Source organism: Dasypus novemcinctus, chromosome 18, assembly GCF_030445035.2.
Source record: "Dasypus novemcinctus isolate mDasNov1 chromosome 18, mDasNov1.1.hap2, whole genome shotgun sequence".
In the NCBI taxonomy this organism is placed as follows: domain Eukaryota; kingdom Metazoa; phylum Chordata; class Mammalia; order Cingulata; family Dasypodidae; genus Dasypus; species Dasypus novemcinctus.
Window position 1 is genome coordinate 56,852,019 of NC_080690.1, and position 22,897 is coordinate 56,874,915.

At 34.1% G+C, this 22,897-nt stretch overlaps 1 protein-coding gene across 4 annotated transcripts in view; it reads left to right on the forward strand.

The window, feature by feature from the left end:
* The window catches only part of ZNF527 (zinc finger protein 527), a 35,287-nt gene extending 20,419 nt beyond the window's left edge, over window positions 1–14,868 (forward strand). For all 4 annotated transcript variants that reach the window (XM_058279314.1, XM_058279315.1, XM_071209558.1 and 1 more), the window contains one exon: window positions 10,906–14,868. In XM_058279314.1, the coding sequence (XP_058135297.1) occupies window positions 10,906–12,479 (1,574 nt within the window). In that variant the 3' untranslated portion in view covers window positions 12,480–14,868. The remainder of the gene's footprint in view (window positions 1–10,905) is intronic.
* The last annotated feature ends 8,029 nt before the right edge of the window (window positions 14,869–22,897 follow it).

Genomic DNA, 22,897 nt, shown 5'->3' on the forward strand with positions numbered 1-22,897 from the left:
CAATTTCATGCAGGACAATTCCAGTGTCCCCAAAATGCCCCCATATTACACCTATTCTTACCTCTCCCTCCCCTCTAAACCTCTGGTGGCCACTGCCTTTATATCATTGTTAAAAATTCTTCCATTGCTAGAATAATAATAAGTCTATAATAGAATAATAGTAAGTCTACTTTAGTCCACTGTCCATTCCCCATTCTTAAGGATTTTGGGATGTTGATGCCCACTCTGTTTCTAATTGAGAGGAGACTTAGTTCCCATGGGACAGATGGATGGAACACTCTTGCTTGCAGTTGTAGACACTTTGTTCCTTGGGATGGGTGTTGTCCATCATCATCTTCTTGTTAGTTGTCCTGGATGAATCCAGTGAACTGGAGAGTAGATGTTGCAACTCTGCTGAGACTGAGGGCTCAACTGGCACATGAGCAGACCAAAGATTTAAGTTTCTGGGACATATATTTAACAAGTATAGTGCTAATTAGAGATTCAAATAAAAGGGGCAGAACAGCGTGCCGGATTGCTAAGCCTGTCTGCCCTGCTTATAGAGTCTAGATGTCTCTAGAGCCCTCAGAAGACCCATTGTGTGAGGAACTTTCAAGACATTTGGACTTATTAGGTAAAATACTAATTTAATTTTGTGGGAGAAATATTTTCCAGAGTCTTCATATATGCTTTCTTCTTGATAGATGGGCCTTTTCGTCTATGTACAAAGGGGCCCTGTTTGAGATTTTCTTTCTTCATCATCCTGGGAAATCTCTTCATCTTGCTCCTTTGTTGAGTCTACTGTTTCTTATACCCAAAACTTCTATTTCTTGGTTTATACTCATGTTTTGGTGGTACACACCTTAGCAACTTCCTGAGAAAGAGTGGTATGGGAGGTAAATATTTTGTAACCTTGGATATCTGAAAGTCATTATTCTACTCTTATACATGAATGATAGCTTAGTAGATATAAAATTCTAGGTGGGAAATAATTTTCCATCAGCATTGTCATAGTAATTATCCATTGCCTTTTCTTTTGGCTTTCAACATTGCTGTTGCAAAATCAGTGCCATTCTCATAATTGATCTTGCATATGAAATCTGTTTTTTTCTTTTTGAAAGTGTATAGGGTCTTCTCTTTCAACCCAGTTTTCTGAAATTTCACCATAGCATGTCTTTGTGCTGATAAACTGCCATCTGATGTGCTAAACTTCATGGGCGCTTTCAGTTGGGAAGCTCATGTCCTTTAGTCTTAAAAAAAACTTTTTAATTATTTCTTTTATTTCCTGTTCTGTGTTTTTTCCATTCTCTTTCTGGAATTTTGATTAATTAGATATTGGAAACTCCTGGACTGGTCCTCTCTTTCAACCTTTGAAAAAAATCTATTTTGTTTATTTATTTTCAAATAGGTAATATATCGTGTCATAGTTTGCCGGGGCTTCTATAAGTGGTATTTTACCACAGCCTGGTTGGATTAAATAACAGGAATTTATTGTCTCAAACAGTTTCAGAGATTAGAAGTCCAAAATCAAGATCTTGACAGGCCCTGCTTTCTCTGAAATCTGTAGCATTCTGCTGATGGCTTACTGGCAATCTATAACTCTGTCATGGCAATCTGCCTCCTTCTGTCTCCTCCCTATTTCTCCTCCTACTATGTCCATTTTCTTCTGCTTATAAGGACTTCAGTCATGTTGGTTAAGGCCCACCCTAATTCAATCTGTCCTCACCTTCAAAGATCTTATTTACAAATTGATTCACATCCACAGGGCCAAGGGTTAGGACTTGAACATGTCTTTGTGGAGGACACAATTCAAGCTATAACTCATCATGTGAATAAAAAAGCAAAAAGTATAAAAGAGGTAAAAGATTATGTAATGAAAATTCTTGCTAACCTCCAGTAACCTTTTTATCAGTTTCTTGTGCATTGATATTCATAAGTGAGATTGTTTACAGTTCTTTTTTTTTTTTTGTGCAATTTTGGTGGGTTTAGTTATCAGTGTCATATTTTCTTCATAAAAACTTGGAAGTTTTTCTTCTTTTTCTGTACCCTATAGAGTTTAAATGATTTTGAAATTATCTGAATTTTAAAGCTTTGGTGAAATTCCCTTTTCAAAATCCATTGGTGGATTCTTACCTGCAGTAGTTATTACTGTGGTGTTAACCTAATGGTGATTTTCTATTTCCTTCTTTTCCTTACATATATTATTCGGAATGTTCTATAAGGAAGAGCTCTCCCTTTCTCCCCTCATTTGTATAGATATTCAATTATTTATTATTTATGGACTTACTGACTTTTATCAATAAATCATTATTTATTTTGCTGCTCAAACTGTTCTGACTTTGGCCATTAGGATCTCCTATAAGTTGGAGGAAATCTTTTAACATGCCTCATCTTTTTTATGAGCACTTTCTTCTCCACCACGAGGTATTCCAAGTGCATCTTATATTTTTCTTGCCTCAACGCTAGAATCAACCGCTTCTCTAAGAAGCCATTGTTCCTTTTATTGGGGAATGATGTTTGGTATATTCATTGCTACTGGGATGTCATGGCTTAGATCTAGCCCTCACAGCAGATGTATCTAGGAAATATATTTATTTATACTAATTTACATATATTGCACACACATATTTATTTCTATACTATCTTCTTATATAGCAAAAAATATGAGTTTATATTGATAGATCTGAATTCAGACCAGCTCAACAGAGTCCACTGTAGCCTTCCTCCATTATTTATTTGTAGTTTTTTTTCTGACTGAGAAATTTGACTCTCATTTCCTATAGTATATTTACTTATTTGCTCAATCCTAGCATATAAAATAGTTTCAGAATTCCTAAACTATATCTCTGTGTGTAACAAATTTACTAACTATATTACAGTATTTGTGTACAGTTCTTTTTCTCTTTTCTCTTTAGTCTTATAGTATTCAGTTGAAATACTGTCTTCCAAAGTTACTTAGGTTAGTTCTTTTAGATTCACTTGTTACTGTTTGCATTCCACTTTGGGTTCCTATCACATCCTGGTTAGTTTTAATTGTTGGTTTATATTGGGGAATATTTGAAACATTATTATGGTTCTAAGAGTGGAGTTTTTCAAAAAGATACTATCAGAAAAGTGTTACTCCCTCCTTATTGTTATTATCCTGTTCCTATTCCCTACTTCTTTCTACCTCTTCCCTACACACCCCTTGTATATTACCCCTGTATTTTTGGGTTTATACTTCTTATGTTTCTTTTGTACAAATGAGTAGATTTATGTATATTTTCTTGTATCTCCTTTTATCTTACACAAAGGATAGAATACAATAGAAACCCCGCACTTTGCTTTGTTCACTTAACTGTATATACTAGAAATTATGCCATATTAGTTCTTAGAGATCTTCCCCATTCTTTTTTTAAAATTTATTGAAATATATCACTCATACATAAACATACATGAACAATAAGTGTATAATAGTTGTGAACTTACAAAACAAACACATGCAACACCAAACAAACATATATAACATCTCACCCTACCACCAATAACCTGCATTGTTTTTCAGCGTTTTTAACTAATGATTAAAGAGCATTGTCAAAATATTACTACTAATGAAGTATTTTCCCCTAGCCAATCTGATTATTATCTTTACATCATTTATATATGAACATACATAAACAATTAAGCGTATAGTAAAAGTTGTGAACTTACAAGGCAAACATGCATAACTTCATACAGGGATCCCATTCATTAACCCTCCACCAACACCTTGCATTGTCATGAGACATTTGTTACAAACTATGAAAGAACAGTGTCAAAATCTTACTACTAGTCACAGTCCTCATCCTACACTTGGTGTGTTTCTCCCCCAACCCACTCTATTACCACTTTTAAAATATATTTTTTTATGACAGAAGTTGTAAACTCACAAAACAATCATACACATGTGCAAAATTCCCAAACAACACCCCTCCATCAACCCACCGCAATGTGGTGTGTCATTTGCTACAGATAAAATAATATCATCTGATTATTACCATGTCCATAGCATGTATTTGGCTCACATTTTCCATACTGCCTCAGTATCAACACAGTACATCCTCTGCATAGATGCAAGAATATTATATTATTACTACCAACCACAGTCCATAGGTCACTCCAGCTGTACTTCTCCCATGCTTCTCCACATTCCCAACCCTGCAGTAGTGATATACATTTGTTCCAGCTAACAAAGGACACTCTTGCATCCATACCATCAACCACAATTCTCACCCACCTCTTGGTTTACTGTGCTATCCAGTGCCTAGATTATTCTTTCCCCATTCTTTTTAATAGCTGCATAATATTTCATTGTACTCTATTGTGTGGATATATCATAGTTTATTCAACTACTCTCCAGTACGTGGCCATTTAGATTATTTGTGGTATTTTATAATTGCAAACAATGCTGCAGTGAATAACATGGTACATATTGTTGGGATTGTTTTCTCAAGATAGATTCTTAGATATGGGATTGCTGAGTAAATAAATACTTGTGTAGTTTGTTAGGGATTCCCAAATTCACCTCTGCAAAGGTTGTACTAGTTTGCTTTCCTACCAGCAATGTATATGAAAGTACTTGTTTTTATTTATGAGCCTTTACACATCCTTTCAGTTCCAACTTTTTGAATCACTGTTTTAGGTATAGGGCTTATATGGAATATGTAATCGAATTTTGTTTTGGGAACCTGTCTGCTTTTTTTTTTTTTTCATTTAAATAGGTGAATTACATCAATTGATATATTTAGACTTAGTTCTGTATATTGTCTTATGTTATATTTTCTGGTTTTATAATTTTTTAAAAAGATGTTTTTTTAAAAAGACAGTTTCTCTTGCCTTTTTTGTCATGTATTTATAATAGGAAGATTTTTCTTTTTCTTTAAGTGTTTACTTTCATGATTATGCTCTTTTGCTGTGTACTTTACTCATTCTGTCCTGTAAGCATTAATGAAACCAGTTTGTGTCATTTTCTTCCTTTCCCTTTCCTCTACCACCTAGTGTTAATGAGTCATATTAAAAATTTTTTGTGAGATAAGTTGTTGCAGAAAAATCATGTAGAAAGAAGAGCGTACCTCTCACCCCCACCAGATTTCCCTATTTTTAACACTTTGCATTAGTGTGGTGCTAACCATTCTTTCCTTGAGTTTCTTATACTGCTGCTCTACTGTGGTGTTTAATGTTGCTGAGGAGAAGTCTGATACCACCTTGATGTTTTTCCTTAATATATAAGTATGTTTATATTTTGTTCTGGTCATCCAAATGATTCTTTAGTTTTAAAGTCACTTAAAAGAGAATGTCACAATCTTGACCATTTTGGGTCACTTTTTCCTAGTATGTGTGTTCAAGATTTGTTTTTATTTCAGGAAAAATCTTTTGTCTGGATAAAGTTAAAAATACAGTAAAGTACAGAGAATAATGTAACAAATGTGCAAATATTCACCACGAGAATTGACTGTTGTTAATATTTTGGCATATTTTTAAAATAAAAAATGTCATCATGATTAATTAGAAATGCTCTTTGTCCCTATTCTCTGCTCTCTTACCCTCATCTTCCTTTTGCTCTTGGCAGCAAGCGCTCATGATTTCAATGTATGTTTCCATTTCATTTTTTAACATTTTTTGTAAACATTTATGCATCTGTGAAAAAACAGTATTTTTATTTTCATAGGTATTATTTTCTACATTCATTTTAAAAATGAACTATTGTGTTCTGCAACTTGCTTTTACTACTCAACATTGTTTTTGAGATTTATTCTTCTTTTAGGTTGTTTCCACTTTTGTTGCTTCACATAGTAGCATGGTATTTTTCCATATATGTCTTCATGTATAAGAATTTCTCAGAAATTTGTACATAGAGGTAAAACTGCTAGTGCTTAGAAATGCACATTTTTATATTACTAGATACTCAAATGTCCTTGAAAGTGATTGCATCACTGTATACTTCTACCAGCATTGTCAGAGAGTTCCTATTTCCTTATTCTCTTGAACTTAAGTTTTTTATATGTCTTGATATTAAATTTTTGCCATTACAATGAAGTAAAAATGCTCTTGTGATTATTTTACTTTGCTAGTGGTATTGAGCATCTTTCTGTAAGTGTATTGTCCATTCATTTCTTTTTTTTCTCTTCTGTGAATTGTCTGTCATCTTTTTAACCCATTTTTGGGGTTAGTATTTTTATTTTTATATATTCATTGATTTGTAGAACTTGACATATACTTGGCAATAATCATTTTTCTGTAATGTGTTTTAGTTGTCTTTTTCCAGACTCTTCCTTTCCTTTTCACTTTATGGAGTCTTTTCCCACATAGAAATTTTAATGTTGATGTTACATTTATCCATCTTTTCCAATACAGTTTGTGCTTTATTATAATCTTGTTTACTAAGTCTTTTCCTAACCTGGCGTTATAAACATATTCTCTTGTATTATTTTTTAGTAGTTTCAAAGTTTTGTTTTTCACTCTTAGGCCTGTAATCCATATGGAATTTAATTTTTACATGTGCCGTATGAGTTTCTTTCACATTGACTTTTTCCAGTATTTACATACTAATTAAATATTTAATTAAATGAGTGCTGAAAGTCCTTTCTTAATGAAAGCTAAGTTGAAAGTTTTAGAAAAACAGGCTAAAAGCGAGTTACTTAAAAACCTGATTTTTAACTAGGTGTGAAAGAGAATTATAAAAGCCTGCTAAAAATCTTGAACTCTAAAAGGACTATGTACTCTCACTAATTTGAAAGTATTTTGTTTCACTTTAAAATAAATCAAAACTGGAAATTATAGAGTGTGGTAGAAGTGTGGTTTATGCAAGAAAGGCAGTGCTAAATTCCAATCAACAAATTCATACTCAAGTAAAAAGCCTTGGCATTATATCAAAAGACGAGTGAATGTTCATTTATATGTTATAAAGTTAAAAAGTCCCACATGTTTGTATCATTTTTTGTGATTCCTTGTAAGTAACTTTTTAAATTAATCACTTACAAATCAAATAAACAGCTGCTACTATATACGCGTTTTCGTATAATTTTATATTTCTATAGGATACATTTCTAAAAGTAAAAATGTTAAATAAAACTACATACATATTTTATATATTCATATCCACCATCAAACTGCTCTCCAATTAATTTTATCAATTTATGTTCCTGCCATTAACACAAAGTATATATATCCAACCTCATTGGCTAAAATCTTTCCCTTTATGGGTAAAGAATACCTCATTACTCTTTTATTTGTAATTCTCTGATTATAAAATTGAGTACCTTTTTTAACATTTTTTTTGTTTTTTAGGTTTTTCTAAATTAATTTTTAAAAATTTTTAGCAAAGCTTTAGACTACATAAATGTTACATGAAAAATACAAGGCATTCCCCTATGGCCCACTCCCTCCCCCTCCCACATTTTCCCACATTAACAACATCCTTCATTAGTGTGTGAGTACCTTTATTATATATTTATATAATTTATATATTTTTTATATATTATATCCTTCTTAATGAATTTCTTACATCTTGCACATTTTTAAATTAGGCTGTTCATCTTCTAAGTAATTTGCAGAACTCATTTATATATTCAGGACATTAAGGCTTTGTAAGTATTTTTTCCCCTGCAGGTCATTACTTTTACAGGGATTTTGATGGAGAGATGGAGAAAAATGCCAAGGCTTATGTAATGTTTTTGACCCTAAAACTTCTTTTTTACCTTAAGAATTTTCTTTGGTATTCTTGACCATTTTTCCCATGAACCTTTAAAAAATTTTTAACTTCAGAAATAAAACTCCTCATGGAATTCTGTTTGAAATTGATCTGTTTACTTCAGGTAAACAAGCATGCATGTACTATTTTTTTTCTTTTAGTACATATTTTGTATATTATTAGTACAGATAACATATTTTTGTTTAACTCCTAACTTTTTATTGAAATATAATTCACATAACTTAAAATTTCACATAACATAAACTTAACCATTTTAAAGTGTGCAATTTAGTGGATTTTAATATATTCAAAATTTTGTGCAACCTACTTTTCTATCCAATTCCAGAAAATTTCCATCTCCCTCCCAAAAAAACCCGTACCCCATTAGCACTCACTCCAAATTCCCTTCTCCCTCTAGCCCCTGGCAACCACTAGTATACTTTCTGTCTCTATGGATTTACCTATTCTAGACATTTCCTATAAATGGAATCATACAACAGGTAGCCTTTTGTGTCTGGCTTCTTTCACTTAGCATAATGTTTTCAAGGTTTACCCATGTTGTAGCATGTATCATTTCTTTTTTTGGCTGAATAATATTCCATTGTATGGATATACCACATTTTGTTTATCCATTTATCAGTTGATGGACATTTGGGTTGTTTCTATTTTTTGGCTGTTATGACTAATCCTCCTATGGACATTCATGTACAAGTTTTTGGGTGAACATATGTTCTGAATTCTCTTGGGCATTTCATAACATTTTATTGGTTCTTTTTAGTGTTCCTGCACACCATACTGCCTTTTCTTTTTCTATTACTTATAGTATCTTATTTTGTACATATATGTAATACTTGTAATCCACTTACTGTCTTTACTTCAAATTCTCTTCCACTGTTTTACTACTTGCAATCTGGCTTCTGCCCCTCTAGTTTGACTAAATCCAGTGTGTTTCTTCAGTTTTCAGATTTCTCAGCTTATTGAGATATGTAAGATAGTTCTAATCACTCTTTTCTTATAGCAGAATCTGTATTATCCTTTTTCTCTGTACAAAGCTCTGTTCTGATTCTCTCTCCCTTTGACTCTTATCTCAATTTTTCTATCATTTCCTTATTTAACTGTAGAATTTTTGTCAGCTTAACTTGGTCTCTATCCAATTGCTGTCTAATAGAACTTTCTGTAATGATAGAAATGTTTTGTATCTGTGCTTTCTAATAAGTAGCCACTAGACACATTTGGCTATTGAATACTTAAAATGTGGCTAGTGTGACTAAGGAACTGAATTTTTAATGACATTTTATTTTAATTATTATGAATTTAATTTGCCACAAATGACTAGTACTAACCATATTGGGCAGCCTTTTAAAGGAGGAGACCTAATCTTTAAGTCTGTGTGTCATTGGTCAGTCTATTCATTGGAAGATATTCTAGGCATTAATATATTAATTCTCCTCTTTCTTATCAAAATTTTCTTATCGGTCCTCTCTTCCCACACTTCCCACCAGTATCTCCTGGGTCTCATACCAGGAATATAATGATAATTTACTTAGTTTATCTGTTGCCTGATCTTGCCCCCCAAATGCAGTATGCAGGAGAGTAGGTCCATAGTCTAGTTAGACATTTTCGTCTTCCAGTGTTATATATCAGCCTAATTATAATACAGTTCTGATTAGATTCCATAGTTGATAATTCTTTGACTTCTAACTTCCATTCAGTGACAGATTATAATCAGTTGGAAATTGCATAGCTCTGATATCTAACATATTACCTGGAGACATTTTAACCCCAAAGAACTTGACTTGCCCATTCGTCATCTTGCAACTTAACCATAAGTCTATCTCAAATGTCTGTTCAGACATAGATGTAATAATATCTGAGCTTACTAGTAATACAGGTACAAGAATTACTGATAAGTATATGTTATTTATTTCATTTTATGGTAACTATTAATTACTGAGTGTCTGTAATGAGCCAGACAATGCTGGGAAATTTATAAATATATTATCTCTTATCCTTAGACCATATTTGCAAGGTAGCCTCCTTTCACCTAATAGGAAACTGAAGCTCAATAGGTAGGTTAATTAGTTTGTTAAAGGCAGAATAACTGGCTAGCTAGGTACAGAGTTGGGATTCAAACTCACTTGTCTGAATTCACAAAAACTCTTCTCTCCTCAGTCTACCATTAACTTCTAAATATTCCTTAACTCCAGTCATAGTGAATGTATCTTCCACACATAAAATACTTGTTTCCTTTTCTTTATTTTCATTAGGCTGCTCCCCCCATATGGAGTTCCTTCCTCTATAGAACCCATACTATCCTTTTTCTCTGTACAAAGCTCTATTCAGTTTCTCTCTCCCTTAAACTGACTCCTATCTCTATTTTTCTATCGTTTCCTCATTTAATCATAGGATCTTTTTTTTTAAGGGAGTTGTTGGAGCTCCAAGCAACTTGAAATCCTTCCATGTTAGAAAATGTCTGTAGTATTCTCCCAATCAGACTTCTTTTACCCACTCAGCATTACATTAGTTATTATATAAAGCTGATGCAATTTGCCTGGAGTATAGAAAAGATATATTCTTGATAAGAGGGAATATAGTGGCCTTGGTTTGATACTGTTCAGAAGTCCTAGGAGAGTGGGTGAAGGAAAAGAAGTAGTTGTGCTTCTGCAGCTTCTATAGAAGCTGTTGAGCAGCATTTGTGAAAAATTATTTTGAAGAGATTAATCTGGCAGCATTCATTCACTCAGCAAAATGCTGCCATTGTCCTAGGAATAGATGTAACAGTAAGAAAAAAGAAGTAAACATTAATCCCGGACCTCAAGGAGTTTTAAGTCTTATGGAGAGCAGTGTGAGATGGGCTGGAGGCTTTATAGATTAGAGGAAAACTGTGATTATTATCTAAACAGTCACCCTCAATTCCTTATCTTCTTGGCATTTATCTTTATTTGCATCTTGATGCCCTCTCTCCAATTTACTTGTTTCCCTATTACCCCTTTCCCATCACCAATAAATACATATACCTTCTTCTATCCACCCTCTTCATTCTTTGCACTTTTTATTTTGTTCACATTCTGTGGCCGTATTTGAGAAATATCACAACCATGTACTTTTCCTTCTTCCTTCCCCTGAGTTAAATTCTTCAACTTCTTTTATGTTTGTTTGGTTTTTTTTCTCCTAGCAAAGGAAAAAAAGGAGACATTTGCTTTCTTGATATTTTTCAGACTGGGAGTCTTGGTGTGAAATCAAGGAATTATCTCCAAAATGGTACATTGATGAAGAAGAAATATCCCAAGGGATGGTAATGGAAAGGTTTACAAGCCGTGGTCTTGAGTGCTCCAATTTCAGAGAAGTCTGGAAATATGAGGGTGAATTTAAGAGGCATCAAAGAAATCAGAAGAGGCATTTCAGGCAAGTGACAGCTCTCAAGAAAATCTCTACTGGGAAAAGAGACAATGAATATAATAATTCTGGCAGACACATCCACCTGAAGTCACTTATAACACAACAGAGTATTCCCACAGAAGAGCAAGTATATAAATTTGATATTTATGAGAAAATTCTCCCTCAAAATTCAGTCATAATTGAACATACAAGATTCCATGCTGAGAAGGAATCTTTGATAGATAATGAATGTGAGGAAGAATTCAACCCTAGTAGACATCTTGCTAAAGATATAGGGATTCCTCCTAGTGAGAAACCTTATGAAAGTAATGGTTTTTCAAATCTCTTAAGCTTCCACTCATTAATTACCCAGTATCAGACAACTCATTTTGGAAAACTACCCCATGGATACAATGAATGTGGTGATGCCTTTAGCTGTTACACATTCTTTTCTCAACCTCAGAGAATTCATAGTGGAGAGAAATCATATGCATGCAATGACTGTGGAAAAGCTTTCAGCCATGAATTCTTTCTCATTGAACATCAGAGAACTCATATTGGAGAGAAACCTTATGAATGTAAAGAATGTAACAAAGCCTTCAGACAGAGTGCACACCTTGCTCAACATCAGAGAATCCACAGTGGAGAGAAACCTTTTGCATGCAGTGAATGTGGGAAGGCTTTTAGTCGTTATGCCTTCCTTGTTGAACATCAAAGAATTCACACAGGAGAGAAACCCTATGAATGTAAGGAATGTAACAAGGCCTTTCGACAGAGTGCCCACCTTAATCAACATCAGAGAATTCACACCGGAGAGAAACCCTATGAATGTAATCAGTGTGGAAAAGCCTTCAGCAGACGCATAGCCCTTACTCTGCATCAAAGAATTCATACAGGAGAGAAACCCTTCAAATGTAATGAATGTGGGAAGACCTTTGGCTATCGCTCACATCTTAATCAACATCAGAGAATTCATACTGGAGAAAAGCCCTATGAGTGCATCAAATGTGGGAAGTTTTTCAGGACCGATTCCCAACTTAATCGACATCATAGAATTCACACTGGAGAGAGACCATTTGAATGTAGTAAATGTGGAAAAGCCTTCAGTGATGCTTTAATTCTAATTCACCATAAGAGAAGTCATGCAGGAGAGAAACCCTATGAATGTAATAAATGTGGGAAGGCCTTCAGCTGTGGCTCATACCTTAATCAGCATCAGAGAATTCATACTGGAGAGAAACCCTATGAATGTAATGAATGTGGGAAGGCTTTCCATCAGATCTTGTCCCTTAGGCTGCACCAGAGGATTCATGCTGGAGAGAAACCCAATAAGTGTAACGAATGTGGAAATAATTTTAGCTGTGCCTCAGCCCTTAGACGACATCAGAGAATTCATAATAGAGAAACTCTCTGATTATAACAAATATGGGAAAGAAAACATTTAATCACCACTCAGTCCTTATTGACTATCAATGAGTTCTTTCTAGTGGTAATTATGTGAATGTAGGACCTATGGAAAAGCCTTCAGCCTATGAGCATCCCTTATTTGAAATAGCCTGAGTAGTAGACATCTGTTACTTCTTAAAATCTGTTTTTACCCCATTTGAGACTTTACCCATCCCTGCTGCATATAATGCTGATGAAACTTAACAAGAGAACAGTGGATCAGTTACAGGCTGACCAATTATTCTCCCTAACTAGTGATTAATAAGGGACTGGCAAATTGGTCTATCTAGGCCAGTAGACTTCCTTCAGGGTATTTTAATGGGCACTAAAAGAGAAGTTCTATTTTTCTCCCAGAATTGCTAGCTTTGAGTATTAAGTAAGGTTAAAAACTCACCAGTTCCTTTTTTGCCACCACATGAAGAAAGCCTTCAAAAACAAAACCAACACAAAGGACAATGGAGATGAGAGACAGAAGTCTGATGACATTGTTAGATCTCCTGAATCCATTAGCCCAAAGTCTATACCATCCTTTACCTTTTTATTTTTATGAGCCAATAAACCCCCCTTTTTTTGCTTAAGTTCATTTGAATTGGGTTTTTGCCTCTTGTAATTCAAGTCTCGATTCCTGTACCCTGTTTGCTGTACATGTGAAAAAGCCTTAATCTTTTATATAACATAATTATTTATCCTGAAAAGAAAGCTTATGCTATAGCAAGTGTATGAAAGTTGAGTAAGTCTTCATAAAGCCAAAACAATGTTACATTTTATTTATTGATAAAATTAACTTCATATTTACTAGTATGTTTCACAATAAGGACAACTTTTTGAAACTTCATCCAGTAAAATCCTTTAAAACCTTTCATTTAAGGAGTTAAAATCATTTGAGGCAGCACTTTACCATAGGCCTTTAAACAGAGAATGGAAAACTAAGAGAATAATGGATCCATCAATTTGAATGACTCTTCTTCATTTTAAAGGATTTCATTTCCTGCTTTAGTAGGGATTAAACATAAGGTCGGATAGACTGTAATAAAATGAAATTGGAAATGAGGTCTTTCATGGGTGGTCTGCAAACTTACTTAAGAAGTTTATGGATAACTTATTTGGAACTAGAATAATCAAACAAAGACATTCCTGGAAGACAGAAAGGATCAACCATTTTCAACTAATGGTAAAAATAAGGCATTTGGAGCCTAAAATTTTAGAGAACAAATCATTCCTATTCTTTAAGCCAATGAGAACCATGAGGGTATGGGTTATATATTCCTATATTATTTGAATAGATGTAGGGAGGTAAACTTTGGTGATATAGAAACTTAGCCACCTTGAACAGGTAAAACCAGTTAGAATCTTAGGGACTGTCTGGATAGCATCTGTAAAAACATCAGAATCAATGAATTAAGAAAGACTAATTTAGGTATGTGCATGGTACAAAACAGTGATTTAACAGTCAAACATACCTAAAAATCTGAAAATTGCTCCTCAAATATTGATAAAACAAATTCCCTTTTAAAAAACCAAGGTACAGATTTAGTGTGACTAATTTTTTTAATACTTCAAACTTTGAGAAGAAATTATTATAAAACATTGCCAAACTTATTTACATATATTCTAAAATATATTAGCATCATAAGAATTCATGTCATCATTTCTTTATTTTTTCTGGGTGTATAAGAATACTTATTTTAATACTCTCTAAGAGTTTAGTAATAGCATATTTCAGACAGCTTCTTGAATGAGATATGGCACCTGGTTTCTTTCTCCAAGGTAACATATGCCCAAACCACTGGTTGATTCTCTGTTTTTACAGTTAAGTTTCACTTGTAGTGTTGATAATCTTTTATGCTCATGCCTATAGCATATCTGTTTGTGTTTTGCAGTCTACCATTTTCCTTCACATTGAAGTACTGAATTTTGTTTAGCTGCAACTGTACAAACCATTGTCTTACTGTGATTTATTGACCTGATCTTTTATCATTCTTGAAAACTTAAGTTTTCTTAGATCTTTTAGTTAGTAGGACCATCTAGAGATTTCCTGTCCTAGTAAATAAAGGTTTGAGTTTCTTCACTTAATTCTCTTTAGGACATGGATTAATTCTTTTAGAACACACTGATGAAACCCTTTCTACTTGTTTTTTGGATATGATCAATGCCGATTAACTATTGGACCTTCTTTTTAATCTGGTTATTCTCTTTGACCTTTAAGGTTCAACATATCTTTCTGCCTTTGTATAGTTTATGCAAGTTTTGCTTGTCATATTTAAAAATTTTCTTTCTTCATTTCTTTCTTGGTTAAATGGAAGATTTGTATTTACATATATATATTTGTTCATTAAAAGATTTTTATTGAGTGCCTACTATGTGCCAGGCTTTGTTCTAATGTAGGCAATGTAAATACAATAGTGAACTAAGACAAATATCCTACCTTCATAGAGCTAATTTCTAATGGGGAAGACAGACAATTAAAAATGTTTATAAGTAAAATATAACAATATGTAAGAGTAAATTCTAAGGAGAAAAATATATAGGAGGAGTGGTAGGACATTTTAAAATTTAAGACTGTATGGCCTCTTTTTAAAATATAGTCTGTAGCATATATTTAGTATATTTTCTCCACAAATTATCCTATTATTAATACCATGTATTAGTTTTGTATTTTTGTTATAGTTCATTAGAGAACACTCTCTTATTTGTACTGTTAACAACTGTCCATTATTCACCACAGGGTTCACTGTGTTATACAGTCCCTTGCCTCATATAGTCTAGCCAAAGTGTAAATTCATTGGCTCTGTTTCATCACAGAATTGTGCTGTCATTGGCCCAGTCCATTCAGAATGTTTTCATTACTCCAAAAGGAAAAATCCTGTAACCTTTATATCTCCCATTATTGACCCTTAGCATTAATATAGTACCTTCTTTGCTATTGATGTAAAAAAAAAGTTGCAATATTACTCTTAACTATAGTCTATACATTACATTAGTTGTATTTTCTCCATGTAACGCCATATTCTTAAACCCTTGTAACAGAGGAATGTCTTGTATTCGTACTATTAGCCACAATCATCTTCCACCACTGAAATTACTGTTATCCAGTCCCTAGTTTATCCTCCAGCTTTATTTCAATTGACATTAACCTCCCTAGACTACCCATTTCAGTCACAGTGACATTTTAAAGTCAGCAGTGTTGATTATACTCACTATAATATGTTACCATCAACTCTAACCATTTCCCCACATTTACAATCCTCCTTATTAAACATTCTACATACATTCAGCATCAGCTCCCCCTTCTCAACCCACATTCTATCTCCTAGTAAACTCTATAGTTTAATTCCGTGGGTTTTCTTCCTGTATTTAGGTCATATTAGTGAGACCATACAATATTTGTCCTTTTGTATCTGGCTTGTTTCACTCAACATAATGTCCTCAAAGTTCATCCATGTTGTCATATGCATCCCAAGTTCATTTCTTCTTACAGCTGAATAGTATTCCAGTGTGTGTGTGTGTATACACCATATCTTATTTATCCATTCATTGGTTGATGGACCCTTGCGTTGTTTCCATCTTTTAGCAATTGTAAATAGTGCTGCTATGAACATTGGTGTGCAACTGTCTCTTCACATCCTTGATTTCAGTTCTTCTGAATATATTAGCAGGATTATTGGATTATATGGCATTCTGTATTTAGCTTCCTGAGGAGCTGCCAAACTGTCCTCCACAGAGGCTGAACCATTTTACAGCGCCATCAAGAGTGAATGAGTGTTCTTGTTTCCCTTCTTCCTCTCCAGCACTTGTAGTTTTTGTTTTTTTTAAACAATGTCCATTCCATAAGGTGTGAAATTATATCTCATTGTAGTTTTGATCAGCATTTCCCTAATAGCTAGTGATGTTGAGCAACTTTTCATGTGCTTTTTGGCCTTTTGTATTTCTTCTTTGGAAAACTTCTGTTCAAGTCTTTTGCCCATTTTTTAATTGGGTTGCTTGTCTTTATATCATTGAATTGTATAATCTCTTTATATAATATGGAGATCTAATCCATTTCAGATATGTCATTTCCGGAATTATTCTCCCAATGAGTAGGCTGCCTTTTCAACTTATTAACAAAGTCATTTGAAGTGCTAAGGTATGTAAGTTTGAGTAGGTCCCATTTATCTTTTTTTCTCTCCTTCTGTTGCTTGTGCTTTGGGTGTAAATGTTAAGAAACCACCACCTACAACAAGATTTTGAAGATGTTTCCCTACATTTTCTTCTAGGAGTTTTATGGTTCTAGCCTTTATATTTATGTTTTTGATCCATTTTTAGTTAATTTTTGTGTGAGGTGTGAGATGAGGTCTTCTTTCTTTTAATTATGGATATCCAGTTATCCCAGCAACATTTGTCGAATCGACTGTTCTGACCCAGCTGGGTGGGTCTTATAACCTTATCAAGAATTGCTTGACCATAGACATGAAGTTTTATTTCTGAATTCTCAGATGGTTCCATTCATCAATGTGTCTATCTTTATGCCAGTGAGGTCAGGAAATTACACTCCTCCAACTTCATTCTTTTTAAAGACATTTTGGCTATTTGGGGGTCTTTACCATCCAATTAAATTTTATAATTGGCTTTCCATGTCTGTAAAAAAGGCTGTTAGAATTTTTATTGAGATTACGTTGAATCTGTAAATCAGTTTAGGTAGAATTGACATCATAAATATATTTAATTTTCCAGCCCGTGAATATGGAATGTCCTTCCATTTATTTAGGTCTTCTTTGGTTTCTTTGAGCAATGTTTTGTAGTTTTCTAAATATAGGTCCTTTATGTCCTTGGTTAAATTTATTCCTAAATATTTCATTCTTTTAGTTGCTGTTGTAAATGGAATTTTTTTTCTGATTTATTTCTCTGATTACTCATGAATAGTGTATAGAAACACTACTGATTTTTGTTTATTAATCTTGTATCCCGCCACTTTGATGAACTCATCTGTTAATTCTAGTAGCTTTTTTATGGGTTTGGGGGGATTTTCTAGATATGGGATCATATCATTAGTGAATAGTGACATTTTACTTCTTCCTTTCCTAGTTGGGTGCCTTTTATTTCTTTTTCTTGCCTGATTGCTTTGGCTAGAAATTCTAGCACAATATTGAATAACAGTGGTGACAGAGGTCATCCTTGTCTTGTTCCCTATCTCAGCAGGAAAGCTTTCAGTCTTCCACCATTGAATACAATGTTAGCTGTGGGTTTTTCATGTATGCACTTTACCATATAAAGCTTCCTTCTATTCTTCCAGAGTTGTTGTTTTTTTTTAATCAAGAAAGCTCTAGCTTGTCAAATGCCTTTTCTGCATCAATTGAGATGATCCTGTGATTTTTCTTCTTCAATTTATTAATGTGGTTTATTACAATATTGATTTTCTTGTGTTGAACCACCCTTGCATACCTGGGATAAAACCTACTTGATTGTGGTGTATAAGTCTTTCAATGTGCTTTTGGAATTTGATTAGCTAGCATTTTGTTGAGGATTTTTGCACCTGTATTCACTAGAGAAATTGGGCTGTATTTTTCTTTTTTTCATAGTATCTTTGTCTGGCTTTGATATTAGGGTGATGTTGGCTTCGTAGAATGTGTTTGGTAGTGATCCCTCCTGCTTTTTGTGCCCCTCATTGTGTCTCCCCATTATATCATCTTGCTGCATCATCCCATTGTGTCAGCTTGCTGTGCCAACCCATCATACCAGCTCACTGTCCCACTTGTCTTCCCTAGGAGGCACTGGGAACCAAACCCATGACCACCCATGTGGCAGGCATGTGCCCAACTGCTTGAGCCACATCTGCTTCTCTATCCTGCTGTTTTGGGGTGTAATGCTCTATAAATGTCTGTCCAGCTTAGTTCATATATCATATTATTCAATTCCCTATATTCTCTATCCAGATATTTTATCCAGTGCTGAGAGTGGTGTACTGATGTCTTAAACTATTGTTATAGATATGTCTCTTTCTCCTTTCAGTTTTTCCAGTGTGTGTCTCATGTATTTTGAGTCACATAGATTAGGTACATATACTTTTATGATTGTTATGTCTTCTTGGTGAATTGTCCCCTTTATTAATATATAATGACTTTCTTCATTGCTTTTATAACAGTTTGCATTTAAAATCTATTTTGTCTGATACTACTTTCAGTACTCCAGATCTTTTTTGGTTGTTATTTGCATGGAGTATCTTTTTCTAGTCTTTCACTTTCAGCCTGATTTTGTCTTTGCATCTAAGGTGAGTCCCTTGTAGACAGCATATAAAGGCTCATTTTTTAAAAATCCATTCTGTCAGTCTATGACTTTGAATTATGGAGTTCAATCTATTAGCCTTTAGCGTTATTACTGTAAAGACATTACTTTGTTTTATCCTTTGGCTTTCTATTGTCATACCTTAGCATTGCCTGTCTTTTTACCCTTTTAGTTACTCTTACTTAATATCTTCATTTCTTCACTCTTCAAGTCTCTTGCCCTTGTCTTTTCCTTTCAGGCTGCAGCACTCCTTTATTATCTCTTGTAAATCCAGTCTTTCAGGAACAAACTCTCTGTTTTTGTTTGGCTGTGAATATTCTAGACTCAACCTCATTTTTGAAAGACAGTTTTGCTGGATAAAGAATTATTGGCTGGCAGTTTTTCTCTTTCAGCACCTTAAAATATACCATTTCCTTCACACCTCCATGTATGTGATGCATTGCTTTTCTCTTGCTGCTTTTAGAATCCTCTATCTCTGGCATTTAACATTCTGAATAGTAGGTTTCCCTGAGTTGGTTTCTTTATCTCTGGCATTTGACATTCTGAATAATAGTTTTCTTGGAGTTGGACAACACACCCCAAACGGAATTGTATTCTCAACCACAGTCCTCTACCTCCCCAGAGTTCACTTGTTCCTTCCTCCAGACCTCCAACACTATGGATAGCCCCCACAATCCCACTCACACACACTCCATCATCCTTGACCCATTCATATTGCTGTACCACCATACCCCCCATCCACTGGCAAACCTCCCCCATCCAACTTATCATAGATTCTACCCAGATTGAGCATTAGCTCATCATTCTCTACTCACTTTTTATCCCCTGGTAACCTATCTTCCAGACTCTACCTCTGTGTATCTGCTCAATATCCCTCATTCCTATCAGTGAGATCATGCAGTAGTTGTCCTTTAGTGACTGGCTTACTTCACTCAACATAAGGTCTTCAAGATTCATCCATGTTGTTGCATTTGTCAGTACTTCATTCCTTCTGGCAGCTGAATAATATTCCATAGTATGTATATACCACATTTTGTTTATTCATTCATCCATTGATGGACACTTGGGTTGCTTCCAACTTTTGGCAATTGTGAATAATGCCATGATGAACATTGGTGTGCATGTATTTGTTTGCTTTCCTGCTTTCAATTCTTCTGGATATATTCCTAGTAGAAGGATTGCCGGATCATATGGCAGTTCTATACTTAGCTTCCTAAAGAACTGCCAAACAGTCCTCCACAGTGGCTGAAACATTGCATATTCCCACCAGCAGATGAGTATTCCTATTCTCACACATCCTCTCCAACACTTGTAGTTTTCTGTTTTTTAATAGCACCTCCTCTAATAGGTATAAGATGATATCTCATTGCATTTGCCTAATAGCTAGTGATGTTGAGCATCTTTCCATGTGCTTTTAAGCCATTTGTTTTTCCTCTTTGGAAAAGTGTCTATTCAAATCCTTTGCATATTTTTAAAAATGGGTTGTTTGTCTTTTTATTTTTGAGATGTAAACTTTCTTTATATATGTTTGATATTACACCATTATCAGATAGGTGACTTCCAGGCATTTAATCACATTGAGTGGGCTTCCTTTTCACTTTCTGGACAAACTCCTTTGGAGCTCAAGAGTTTCTAATTTTGAGGAGGTCCTGTTTATCTGTTTTTAATTTTGTTGTTTGTGCTTTGGGTGTAAAGTTTATGAAACCACTTCCTATTACCAGATCTTAAAGATGATTCCTACATTATCTTCTAGGAGCTTTACAGTCCTGGCTTTTATATGTAGGTCTTGGTCAATTTTGAGTTAATTTTTGTATAGGGCATAAGTTAGTGATCCTCTTTCATTCTTTTGCATAGGGATATCCAGTTCTCCAAGCACCATTTGTTGAAGAAATGATTCTGACCTAGTTGATTGGGCTTGGTGGCCTTGTCAAATATCAGTTGGCCAAATATGTGCAGATCTATATATGAACTCTCAATTCAAGTCCATTGGTCCGTATGTCCATTTTTGTTCCAATAACATGCAGTTTTGATCACTGTAGCTTTGTGGTATACTTTAGTCAGCATAATTCCTCCAATTTTGTTTTTCTTTACAAGATGTTTTTGGCTACTTGGGGCCCCATGCACTTCCAGATAAATTTGATAGTTGGCTTTTCCAGTTCAGTAAAAAATTCTGTTGGAACTTCTATTGGGATTGCATTGAATCTGTAGATCAATTTGGGTAGAATAGACATCTTGATTTTAGTCTTCTAATCCATGATCATGGAATTTTTTTTTTTCATTTGTTTAGGCTTTCCCTGATTTCCTTTAGCAGTGTTATGTAGTTTTAGGTGTACAAGTCCTTTACATCCTTGGTTAAGTTTATTCCTAGATATTTAATTCTTTTAGTTGATATTGTAAATGGAATTTTTTCTTGATTTCCTCCTCAGATTACTCATTATTATTGTACAGAAATACTACTAATTTTTGTATGATGATCTTATATCCTGCCACTTTACTGAACTTGTTTGTCAGTTCTAGAAACTTTGTTATAGATTTTTCAGGACTGTCTACATATAGGATCATGTCATCTGCAAATAGGGCAAGTTTTACTTCTTCCTTTCCAATTTGGATGTCTTTTGTTTCTTTTTCTTGCCTAAGGGCTTGAGCAAGTACTTCTAATACAGTGTTAAATAAGAGTGGTAACAGTTGGCATCCTTGTCTGTTCCAGATCTTAGAGGGAAATCTTTTCACCTTTCACCACTGAGTATGTTAGCTGTGAATTTTTCATATATGCCCTTTATCATGTTGAGGAATTTTCCTTCTAATCCTATCTTTTGAAAAAAATTTTAAATCAAAAATGATATTTTATTTTGTTGAATGCTTTTTCTGCATCAATAGAGATGATTGTGTGATTTTTTCCCTTTTGATCTGTTAGTGTGGTGTATTGCATTGATTTACTTATGTTGAACCATCTTTGCATACCTAGGATAAAACCCACTTGATCATGGCATATAATATGATTGATGTGTTGTTAGATATGATTAGCAAGTATTTTTTTGAGGATTTTTGCCTCTGAGTGGGCTGTAGTTTTATTTTAGTGTCTTTATGTGGCTTTGGTATTACATTGATGTCAGCATAATAAAATGCATTAGGTAATGTTCCTTTTTCAGTTTTTTGGAAGAGTTTGAGCAGGATTGGTATTAGTTCTTTCTGGAATGATTGGTGGCTTCACCTGTGAAGCCATCTGGTCCCGGGCTTTTCTTATTTGGGAAATTTTTGATGACTAGTTCAATGTCACTACTTGATATTGAGTTCTCCTATTTCTTCTTTAATCAATGTAGTTTGTTTGTGTTGAGTTCTTCTATTTCTTCTTTCATCAATGTAGTTTGCTTGTGTTTTTAGAAATCCATCCATTTCATCTAAATTGTCCATCCTGTTGGCATACAGTTTTTCAAAGTATCCTCTTATGATACTTTTTATTTCTGTGGGGTCAGTGGTGACGTCCCCTCTCTAATTTCTGATTATTTATTTGCATCTTTTCTTTTTTCATTGTTAGTCTAACTTAGGCTTTGTTGATTTCATTAATCTTCTCAACCAGCTTTTGGTTTTGTTCATTCTTTTTAGTGTTGTTTTTTATTCTTAGTTTCTTTTTCTTTTTTTTTTTTTTTCAGGAGGCACCAGGAACCAAATCTGGGACCTCAGAAGTGGGAAGCAGATGCTCAACTTCTTGAGCCACATCTTCTTCCCTCAATTTCATGCAATTTTGCTCTAATCTTTGTTATTTCCTTCTTTCTGCTTGCTTTGGTATTAGTTTGTTGTTCTTTTTCTAGTTCCTTCAGGTTTGAAGTTAGGCTTTTGATTTTAACTCTTTCTTTTTTATTGTAGGCATTTAGGGCTATAAATTTCCCTCCAAGCACTGATTTAGCTGTATCCTGTAAATTTTTATATGTTGTTTTCTGATTTTCTTTCTCTTTGAGATAATTACTGATTTCTCTGGCAGTTTCTTCCTTAACCCACTGATTGTTTAGGCATGTGTTGTTTAACTTCCATATATTTGTGCCTATTCCAGTTCTCTATCCTTTATTGATTTCTCGTTTCATTTTGTTGTGGTAAGAGAAAGTTTTGTATAATTTCAGTCTTTCTAAATTA